Source organism: Bufo gargarizans, chromosome 9, assembly GCF_014858855.1.
Source record: "Bufo gargarizans isolate SCDJY-AF-19 chromosome 9, ASM1485885v1, whole genome shotgun sequence".
NCBI lineage: Eukaryota > Metazoa > Chordata > Amphibia > Anura > Bufonidae > Bufo > Bufo gargarizans.
In genome coordinates, this window is record NC_058088.1 from 21,604,109 (window position 1) to 21,616,340 (window position 12,232).

The 12,232-nt window shown below is 47.9% G+C and overlaps 1 protein-coding gene across 1 annotated transcript in view; it reads right to left on the reverse strand.

The window, feature by feature from the left end:
- Window positions 1-4,070, reverse strand: part of COL11A2 (collagen type XI alpha 2 chain) — a 132,028-nt gene extending 127,958 nt beyond the window's left edge. Inside the window, exon 1 of the mRNA XM_044305311.1 lies at window positions 289-4,070. Coding sequence (XP_044161246.1) covers window positions 289-391 — 103 coding nt within the window. The 5' untranslated portion in view covers window positions 392-4,070. The remainder of the gene's footprint in view (window positions 1-288) is intronic.
- Window positions 4,071-12,232: the final 8,162 nt, after the last annotated feature.

Genomic DNA, 12,232 nt, shown 5'->3' on the forward strand with positions numbered 1-12,232 from the left:
TCCAAATGACTTTGACAGCCCGGCGCAGACTTCTGAAATATCTGACAGCCCCCAAAGACATTATTTTCCTTATAAAAGGCACCTGGTGACACCTTTCTGGAAGACCAAGTGACCGATTCAATGGACCCATACAGTTCATCGCCACCTTGGTGACCTCCCAACGTTGGTCATTTTCAAGGCGATTTTTCAATGGTCACCCAAGCTTGGGTACTTTTATTTGCCGTCATTATTACCCTCCCCGGTATAGTTTGGACCCCCAAAAAAATGCATGATGAAAGCCAGTCTTACCTGCTGCCTGGGTCCTCACCAGCTGCCAGAAGAGAAGCAGCGCCAGGCTGCAGAGAGGGGGCACCCCGGGGACCCTGCATCTCCTGGGCTGAGGCCGGGGCATGATGCCCAGGTACAGGGAAGGGAGGGGAGAGGAGGAGGGCCGCAGGATCAGCAGGAGCAAGGTACAAGGGAGCAGGACAGGACAGGACAGGAGAGTAGAGGACAGGCTGCAGCTACTGCTGAAAACTCTCTACTTACACCATGTGCAGACAGCTCGGGGAGGGGAGAGGAGGGCTGCCCAGTGCTGGGAGGGGAGGAGGAGAGGGGGTGTCCAAGGTGAGACCCTATGTGAGCTCCCTTTCATTAAACACACCCACTCTCTCCCACTTTCCCCTGTATTTACCTCCACTCTCACCTTCTCACTTTCCCTTTGTCATTAAGTCACAATATCCCTAATTTCCATCAATTCTTCCTCCACCTTTCCCTTCTCCTCAGCCCATCCCTCGCTGTCATCTCACCTCTCCTCCTACCTACCGGTCATCTTCCTATGTATCCCACATGGTCAGTCACTGGCGACCCGTCGCCCCCCGGTTTCCCCCCTGTCACTCACCTTCACTCTCTGGTCCCACAAGGGTGTGTAAAATTCCTCACTTTTCCTCCTGTGGACTCAGCAGCGACTTACATTCTACAGAAAACAGTTAATTGCATTTATCGGGCGACTCACAAACTAATATTTGTCATTAATTAGGAGTTTTTTACTTTGGCGCTGGGTTTTGAGCCCATTTCGCACATAGACACGAGATCCTCGGACATAGGCGTGAGCGGCGTGTGTCATCAGGGAAAGGTTAGGATGATTTCCTTATACTTCTAGTGGGTACGACCCTTCGAGGAGGACGGTAGATGAGGAAAAAAGGGAATAAAATCAGGAAAATTACATTTGAATTTTTTAAATTCCTTCAGTATGGGCTGGTTAGGTACTTGTCTACATTTTAACTCTAAATAGGGTAGAACTGCAATACCAGACATAGCCCATGGGCAAGAGTGGCGCTCTTTCTTTTTTTTTCTCATCTCAGATAACCCCTTTAACACTATAGGTGTGGATTATGAGTGTACCTTGGCACACCTTACACCTTCCCTGTGCACGTCTATGTCCGCAGAATCCAAACCTATTTTGAGATTGTATTTTAGGTACCAAATGCCAGGGGACGGGGGTGCATCCTACCATGGAGCAGTAAGTAACTGAACAAGGACAATAATTCTTTATGATTCTGAATTCCTTCAGTCGTCCACAGAATATTCCAAGGTGCTCGTCCGCTCCGTGATATTTAGGAACAAAACAATCATTCTAAGCATCTGCTGCAAGTGGGAGAGAAGGACGGACCAGGGGGGCAGGGAGAACCACGTCAGATGAAGGAGAACCGGAGCTTCTTGCTGTTTCCTCAAAATAAATATAAACCCTAGACTAAACCTCTTAAAGAAATACAGACTTTCCCTTTAAACAGAACACATTAACCAGACCCCTCATTTATATAGACCCAAAACCTATTATCTATACAGACCCTAGACCTGACCCTACTCATAATGACCCCAGATCAGACCTCCATATTTATACAGACCCCACACCACACCTGCACATTTCTGTAGACCCCAGACCAGACCCCTCATTTATATAGACCCAAAACCTATTATCTATACAGACCCTAGACCTGACCCCACTCATAATGACCCCAGATCAGACCTCCATATTTATACAGACCCCACACCTGCACATTTCTGTAGACCCCAGACCAGACCCCTGATTTATGCAGACTCCAGACCAGGCCCCTTATTTATACAGACCCCTCATTTATACAGACTCCAGACCAGACCCCTCATTTATACAGACTCCAGACCAGACCCCTAACTTATACAGACCCCTCATTTTAACAGGCAGCAGACCAGACCCCTCAATTATACAACCCCCCAGACCAGACTCCTCATTTACACAGACCCTAGGCCAGACCCCTCATTTACACAGACCCTAGGCCAGACCCCTCATTTATAAAGACCTCTCTTATAAAGACCCCAGACTATACTCCTGATTTATACAGCCCCAGACCAGACCCTTCATTTATACAGTCCGCAGTCTAGACTCCTAATTTATACAGACCCCATACCAGACACTTTATTTATACAGACCTCAGTCCAGACCCCTCATTTATACAGACCCCAGTCCAGACCCCTCATTTATACAGATATCAGACCAGACCCTTCATTTATATAGACCCCAGACCCCTCATTTTAACAGACCCTAGACAAGAACTCTCATTTATACAGACCCCAGACCAGAACCCTCATTTATACAGGCACGAGAGCAGACCCCCTCAATTATACAGCCCCCCAGACTAGGCTCATTTACACAGACCCTAGACCAGACCCCTCATTCATAAAGACCTCTCTCATAAAGACCTCAGACTATACTCCTCATTTATACAGCCCACGGACCAGACCCTTCATTTATACAGACTCCAGTACAGACCTCTCATTTATACAGACCCCAGACCAGAAACTTCATTTATACAGACCCCAGTACAGACCCCTCATTTATACAGATGCCAGACCAGACCCCTCATTTATATAGACCCCATCCCAGGCCCTTAATTTATAGAGACCACAGACCAGAACACTCATTTATATAGACATCAGACCAGACCCCTCAATTATACAGACCCCTGAAGAGACCCTTCATTTATACAGTCCTCAGTCTAGACCCCTAATTTATACAGACCGCATACCAGACACTTTATTTATACAGTCCCCAGTCCAGACCCCTCATTTATACAGACCCCAGTTCAGACCCCTCATTTATACAGATGCCAGACCAGACACTTCATTTATACAGACCCTATTCCAGACCCTTCATTTATACAGACCCCAGACCCCTCATTTTAACAGAGCCCAGACAAGAACTCTCATTTATACAGACACCAGAGCAGACCCCTCAATTATACAGCCCCCCAGACTAGGCTCATTTACACAGACCTAGACCAGACCCCTCATTCATAAAGACCTCTCTCATAAAGACCTCAGACTATACTCCTCATTTATACAGCCCACGGACCAGACCCTTCATTTATACAGACCCCAGACAGAACCCTCATTTATACAGACACCAGAGCAGACCCCTCAATTATACAGCCCCCCAGACTAGGCTCATTTACACAGACCCTAGACCAGACCCCTTATTCATAAAGACCTCTCTCATAAAGACCTCAGACTATACTCCTCATTTATACAGCCGGCGGACCAGACCCTTCATTTATACAGACCCCAGTCCAGACCTCTCATTTATACAGACCCCAGACCAGATACTTCATTTATACAGACCCCAGTACAAACCCATCATTTATACAGATGCCTGACCAGACCCCTCATTTATATAGACCCCATCCCAGGCCCTTAATTTATAGAGAAGAGACCACAGACCAGAACCCTCATTTATATAGACATCAGACCAGACCCCTCAATTATACAGACCCCTGACCAGACTGCTCATTTATACAGACCGCACAAATGTGCACACCTGCACATTTCTGTAGACCCCAGACCAGACGACTCATTTATGCAGACTCCAGACCAGACCCCTTATTTATACAGACCCCTCATTTATACAGACTCCAGACCAGACCCCTCATTTATACAGACTCCAGACCAGACCCCTAACTTATACAGACCCCTCATTTTAACAGGCAGCAGACCAGACCCCTCAATTATACAGACCCCTGACCAGACTGCTCATTTATACAGACCGCACAAATGTGCACACCTGCACATTTCTGTAGACCCCAGACCAGACCCCTCATTTATGCAGACTCCAGACCAGACCCCTTATTTATACAGACCCCTCATTTATACAGACTCCAGAACAGACCCCTCATTTATACAGACTCCAGACCAGACCCCTAACTTATACAGACCCCTCATTTTAACAGGCAGCAGACCAGACCCCTCAATTATACAGCCCCCCAGACCAGACTCCTCATTTACACAGACCCTAGGCCAGATCCCCTCATTTATTCAGAACCTAGACCAGACCCCTCATTTATACAGACCTCACTCATAAAGACCCCAGACTAGACCCCTCACTTATACAGACCCCGGATCAGATCCCTCATTTATACAGATTCCAGACCAGACCCCTCAGTTATACAGACTCTAGACCACACCAGTCATTTATACAGACTCCAGACCAGACCCCTAATTTACAGAGATGCCAGGCCAGACCGCTCACTTATACAGACCCCAGACCAGACCCCTCATTTATACAGACCCCAGACTAAACCTCTCATTTATATAAACCCCGGACCAGACCCCTCATTTATACAGACCCCAGACTAAACCTCTCATTTATATAAACCCCGGACCAGACCCCTCATTTATACAGACCCCAGACCAGACCCCTCATTCATACAAATTCCAGAGCAGACCCCTCATTTATACAGACTCCAGACCAGACCTCTCATTTATACTAACCCCAGACCAGACCCCTAATTTACACAGATGCCAGGCCAGACCGCTCATTTATACAGACCCCAGACCAGGCCCCTCATTTATACAGATGCTAGACCAGACCTCCTCATTTATATAGACTCCAGACCTCACCTTCACTCTTATACAGACCCCAGACCAGACCTCCATACTTATTCCAACCCCAGACTAGATCTCCTGATTTATACAGACCCCCAGACCAGACCCCTTATTTATGCAGACCTCTCATTTATATATACACCCAGACCAGACCTCCACACTTATACAGACCGCAGACTAGACCCCTCATTTAGACAGACCCCAGACTAGACCCCTGTCACAGACGTACCGAGACATACGGACATCCCCAAGAGATCTTTGAGACTGGCAACACGTGGTTTGGTTTGACATGTTTACCTTGTGGATCAATAGGCGTCTGTGTTGTTTCTGGTACTGGCCAAACCCTTAACCTCCATGTGTTGCTATTGTGGTCATTTAACTTTCCCTATTTATAGCTGTCTCTCCCACAATGCTGTGCGGTTTATAGCTTCAGTTGGACCTGTGGATAGCTGGTGTTTGGATCTTGGCTGAGTTCCTGGTGCTGCCATAGCTTCTTGGAAGTTAAGTGTTACCTTTCCCTTTGTATTTTGGCTTTTCTGTGTGTTGCATCTCTTTGTTGTTTTGTATTAGGCCTTAGGGAGACTCCCGTTCATTCTTCTTTTTGGAGGAACAGGATGTCTCAGTCCTGTCATTAGTACCAGGGTCCTTTAGGGTTAGATAGGACTTTAGGTATTCCTGTGTATGAACTCACCTACCTCTGGGGTCTGTTCATACTGGTTGTCAGTCAGGGCTTTGATTAGGGTTTTCACTAGGAGGTGTCCATCTTACTTTCCTAGTTTTCAGGCCTTATTTCCTTTTCCCTTTCCCTCCTATGTTCGGTGTGGGGGTTTCCCTCCCACACTAGAGCATGACATTATAAATCGCCCAAACCATTATTTTTTTTTGTTTGTTTGTGTGCAGCCATGGATCCAATTGCTGCACTAGCAGAACAGTTGGAAGGGCTGTCTTTGGAAGTAGCCAATCTCCGCACAACCATCTCACAGATTCAGAGACCACAGGCTGTTGGACCTGGTGGTGGTGGTGGAAACCACGCCTATCTGGAGCCTAAAGTTGCCCTCCCAGACAGATTCTCTGAGGGACGTGATAATTTAATTTTGTTTAGGGAGGCATGCAAACTGTATTTTAGGCTACGACCACACTCATCTGGGGATAAGAAACAGCGAGTCAGTGTGGTTATTTCAATGCTTAGGGGGATGCGCAGTAATGGGCTTTTTCTCTACCGATCGGATCGCACTCTCTCCGGTCGGTGGATGCATTTTTCGAAGCTTTGGGTCTTATCTATGACGATCTGGATTGGACATCCCTGGCCGAAACCAAGCTGCGTTGCCTTCGTCAGGGTGATCGTTCTGCTGAGATTTATTGCTTTGAGTTTAGGAGGTGGACTACGGATACAGAGTGGAACCATCCTGCTCTCCGTAGCCAGTTTTGTCAGGGTTTATCCGAGAGGCTGAAGGACGCTTTGGCCTTTCATGAAACTCCTGTGTCTCTGGAAGCCGCTATGTCTCTGGCTATACGCATTGATAGACGCCTGAGAGAAAGATGCAGGGGCCCCCACTCTCAGGACATACTATCACATGATGTATCGGCCTCCTCTGACACTTTGGGTGAAGATACTCCTGAGTTTAGGTCTAGGGACCAACCCATGCAGTTAGGGGGGAGCTACTCCTGGATTCTCTTTCAAGCATACTGGTTGTAAGAAGGGAGTGTGTTTTTTTGTTTTTTCTGCAGACAGGAGAGACATTTTATCGGACTATGTCCATACATTCAAAGTAAAAAAAAAAGACGCTTAATTCCCATCTGACTCTTGGAGGGGTGAGAGGAGAGTCAGAAAAGGTGAAGTGATACCTGACTGATGTCATATTCCCCCACTTTCTCTATTTCACTCTCCCCTCACCCTTCCCTTCCTTCCTTGTTTTGTCTTCCTTTTTACATTATGTTATTATTTGAATATATGCCACATATGATGCTACATCATGTATAGGATTTTTGTTTTTATTTCAACTTTATTTTTGTATCAATTTGATTGCTTGCATATATATAAAATAAACAGAATTTACAAGAAAATTTGCATTTGTCTTTGACTGGTAGTACCCGATTTCTCCTGGCTGCTGAGGTGGCTCTAAAGTAAAAAAACTGTGGGGATTGAGGTGTTTATCGACAGCAGGGCCGGGGTGAACCTGATTGATGCTCAGTTCATCCGTATGCACGGGTTGTCACAGAGTGCCTTAGAGAAAAATATTTCCATATTTGCTATTGATTCTGCACCTTTAGCTTAGAAGTGTTTATCTCAGATGGTGCTTGATATCAGATTAAGAATGGGTGATTTTCATCAGGAATTTATCTCGTGTTTTGTGTTGGAGGGTCTCCCTGCTCCAGTGGTTTTGGGTTTACCATGGTTGAGCAAGCACAATGCAACCATCGATTGGCAAGCTAGACAGATTCTGGATTGGGGTGATTATTGCATTGACAATTGTCTGAATACATCTTTTTCCGTTTTAACTACTAAGACATTGCCTTTATTTATATGTGATTTTACCAACGTATTTTCTGAGAGTGGATGCCAGGATTTACCTCCACATTGGGATTATGATTGTCCTATCAACCTTATTCCCGGAGCTAAATTGCCCAAATCTAGGTTGTATAACCTTTCTGGACCTGAAAGACTGGCCATGAGAGAGCATATTACTGAGAGTTTGGCTAAAGGACACATAAGACCTTCCAAGACCTTTTTGTTAAAAAGAAAAAAAGACGGAGGTCTTCGGCCATGTCTGGATTTCCAACTCAATCGGCGGATTACAGTCCGTGATCCTTATCCCCCTTCCTTTGATTCCTGATTTGTTTAACCAGATTGTTGGTGCCAAGGTGTTCTCCAAGTTGGACTTAAGGGGGGCATATAATCTGGTCAGGATCAAGGAAGGGGATGAACGGAAGACGGCTTTCAATACTCCTGAGGGTCACTTTGAGAACCTGGTCATGCCTTTTGGGTTGACCAATGCTCCTGCGGTTTTTCAGCATTTTTTGAATAACATTTTTCATCACCTGGTAGTCGTGCATTTGGATGACATACTAATTTATTCTCCAGACATGGAAACTCCTCAGGATCACGTTAGACAGGTGTTATAGATCCTAAGAGATAATAAATTGTATTAAAATTAGAAGTGTGTTTTTGCTGTACATTAGGTGCAATTTTTAGGATTACCTGTTGTTGTCTTTTGGTTTTCGAATGGTTTCGGAAGAAAGTCCGTGTTTTATTGGACTGGGATCGACTCGAAAATCTGAAGGCGCTTATGCTGTTTTTGGGGTTCACAAATTATTACCGAAAATGTATTCAGAACTATTCGACAGTGGTGAAATCCTTAACTGACATGACTAAGAAAGGGCCAGATGTTTCAGTGTGGTCTAATTCGGCGTTGAGAGCTTTTTCTGCCGTTAAGGAGTGCTTCGCTTCTGCCCCTATATTGGTGCAGCCGGATGTATCAGAACCTCTCCGGATGTATCAGAACCTTTCATTGTGGAAGTGGACGCGTCCGAGGTGGGGGTAGGAGCAGTTTTATCGTAAGGCCCAGAGGTCATGCAAATTTTTTTCTGGAAGAGTAAAAATACTCCTCTTACCATTTTTGAGGAGTATTTTCAGCCGATGAGGAGTACGAAAGTTACAGTAATTCAAATAGTTAATACAAAGGCCTACATAAAATTAAGGGGTTGCTATTTATGCAGGGAAACCATTACTAGTATCTAGAACTGTCTTCCATGCATAAATAGCAAATTTAGACAATTTTAAATTTAGCTGAGGTCACTGTTGCGCTGAGGGGTCGACACCACTGAGGTCACTGTTGCGCTGAGGGGTCGACACCACTGAGGTCACTGTTGCGCTGAGGGGTCGACACCACTGAGGTTACTGTTGCGCTGAGGGGTTGGCACCACTGAGGTCACTGTTGCGCTGAGGGGTTGGCACCACTGAGGTCACTGTTGCGCTGAGGGTTCGACACCACTGAGGTCACTGTTGCGCTGAGGGGTTGGCACCACTGAGGTCACTGTTGCGCTGAGGGGTTGGCACCACTGAGGTCACTGTTGCGCTGAGGGGTTGGCACCACTGAGGTCACTGTTGCGCTGAGGGGTCGACACCACTGAGGTGACTGTTGCGCTGAGGGGTCGGCACCACTGAGGTCACTGTTGCGCTGAGCGGTCGACACCACTGAGGTCACTGTTGAGCTGAGGGGTCGACACCACTGAGGTCACTGTTGCGCTGAGGGGTCGACACCACTGAGGTGACTGTTGCGCTGAGGGGTTGGTACCACTGAGGTGACTGTTGCGCTGAGGGGTTGGCAACACTGAGGTTACTGTTGCGCTGAGGGGTTGGCACCACTGAGGTCACTGTTGCGCTGAGGGGTTGGCACCACTGAGGTCACTGTTGCGCTGAGGGTTCGACACCACTGAGGTCACTGTTGCGCTGAGGGGTTGGCACCACTGAGGTCACTGTTGCGCTGAGGGGTTGGCACCACTGAGGTCACTGTTGCGCTGAGGGGTTGGCACCACTGAGGTCACTGTTGCGCTGAGGGGTCGACACCACTGAGGTGACTGTTGCGCTGAGGGGTCGGCACCACTGAGGTCACTGTTGCGCTGAGAGGTCGACACCACTGAGGTCACTGTTGAGCTGAGGGGTCGACACCACTGAGGTCACTGTTGCGCTGAGGGGTCGACACCACTGAGGTGACTGTTGCGCTGAGGGGTTGGTACCACTGAGGTGACTGTTGCGCTGAGGGGTTGGCAACACTGAGGTGACTGTTGCGCTGAGAGGTCAACACCACTGAGGTCACTGTTGCGCTGAGGGGTCGGCACCACTGAGGTCACTGTTGCGCTGAGGGGTCGACACCACTGAGGTCACTGTTGCGCTGAGGGGTCGACACCACTGAGGTCACTGTTGCGTTGAGGGGTCGACACCACTGAGGTCACTGTTGAGCTGAGGGGTCGACACCACTGAGGTCACTGTTGCGCTGAGGGGTCGACACCACTGAGGTGACTGTTGCGCTGAGGGGTTGACACCACTGAGGTCACTGTTGCGCTGAGGGGTCGACACCACTGAGGTGACTGTTGCGCTGAGGGGTTGACACCACTGAGGTCACTGTTGCGCTGAGGGGTCGACACCACTGAGGTCACTGTTGCGTTGAGGGGTCGGCACCACTGAGGTCACTGTTGCGTTGAGGGGTCGACACCACTGAGGTCACTGTTGAGCTGAGGGGTCGGCACCACTGAGGTCACTGTTGTGTTGAGGGGTCGGCACCACTGAGGTCACTGTTGAGCTGAGGGGTTGTCACCACTGAGGTCACTGTTGAGCTGAGGGGTCGACACCACTGAGGTGACTGTTGCGCTGAGGGGTTGACACCACTGAGGTCACTGTTGCGCTGAGGGGTCGACACCACTGAGGTCACTGTTGCGTTGAGGGGTCGGCACCACTGAGGTCACTGTTGCGTTGAGGGGTCGACACCACTGAGGTCACTGTTGAGCTGAGGGGTCGGCACCACTGAGGTCACTGTTGTGTTGAGGGGTCGGCACCACTGAGGTCACTGTTGAGCTGAGGGGTTGTCACCACTGAGGTCACTGTTGAGCTGAGGGGTCGACACCACTGAGGTGACTGTTGCGCTGAGGGGTTGACACCACTGAGGTCACTGTTGCGCTGAGGGGTCGACACCACTGAGGTCACTGTTGCGTTGAGGGGTCGGCACCACTGAGGTCACTGTTGCGTTGAGGGGTCGACACCACTGAGGTCACTGTTGAGCTGAGGGGTCGGCACCACTGAGGTCACTGTTGAGCTGAGGGGTTGTCACCACTGAGGTCACTGTTGCAGTGATTTTATGAGGTTTAAAGGGTTTGTCCTAAGATTGATATTTATCACCTGTCGTTAAAGAGGACCCCTCACCTCTCTGGATTTGTCTGTTTCGGAAACTACTTGCACCCCACATGTAATAACAATCCTGGAGCATCTATTCTTATGACTTTATGTTGCACCATTCCTCTTATTTCTGCTATTAGTTATGAATGACTTGCTAGCAGTTTGAAGTGAAGGTCCAGATGGGGGTGTCACTGCACAGCCTGATATTATTCAATCAGTGCTGTCAACTGGTAACCCCCCCGCTGGACCTTTATTGCAGACTACTAGCAATTTGTTCATAAGTTATAGTAGGAATAATAGAGGAATGGTACAATATAGAGTCACAAGAATTGATTCCCCAGAATTGCTATTGCATGGGATATTCAAGTCGTTAGTAAAACAGACATGTCCCCTTCAAGTACATGATCGCTGGGGGCCCCACCTCGGTTACCATGTTCTAGTGTTCTCTGGGTTAAGTATGGATAGGTAAATAGTGTTGATCTTGGGACAATTCCTTACATTTTTGCTGGTCCCTGACAGGGTGCACACCGAGGACGAGCAGCGCTATAGCTGTCATTAGCTGACATATCCATATGTGTTCAGTTCATAGCCAGATTAGGCTCATACAGCATGTGAGGGACGAATAAGTTAAAACAAGGCGCTGCAGCAAGGCCACTTACCCTGCCAGTGACGATCGCGTGCGCCTCCTTCCTTACTTCAGAGCAGTGTGCCCTAAGCTCCGGCAGCCCGCTCACACTGACCAATCACAAAGCCCCTTACTGTAAAGAGCTTTGTCATTGGTTGTTTCAAGCAGCAGCAGCAGCAGCATCGCTGCGCCGCCTACGCCGTTCACAGCGCTTATGAATGGCAGGGAAAAGTCTAAGGCGTATCGGTACTCCTTAGACTTTTTCCAGGGAGTAAAATGGCCTGAACAGGCGTCTATGACGCTTGTACAGGCGTTATTGCAACCTCTGATAGGGCCCGTCACCTGGTAAATTGCGTCCATGTGCCTTTTTCTCTAGAAAAACTCTCTTCCGCACAGAGAAATTACGATGTGGGTAACAGAGAGTTAATGGCTATTATGTTGGCTTTCGAGGAATGGCGTCATTGGTAGGAAGGGGCGATTCATCTGATCATGGTCTTCACAGATCACAAAAACCTGGCTTACCTGGAGTCGGCTAATCGTAGACAGGAGTCCACTGGGAAGTCGCAGTTTTTTGGGGCATATGGGTTTCAACCGCAGTTTGGCACTTTTTCTGGTTCAGATACTTCTGGTATTCCAGAGGAGGAAAGTTTTTCATCATCTATATGGCGGAAAATTCAAAATAATTTGATGAATATGGGCAACAAGTATAAACGGATGGCTGACAGGAAACGTATGAATTGGATGTTTATGGTTTTATTGCACTGAATAATTAAAAGATTCCATGGCTTTTGGAAGCTGGACCCTTCTCTTTTTTATTGGAT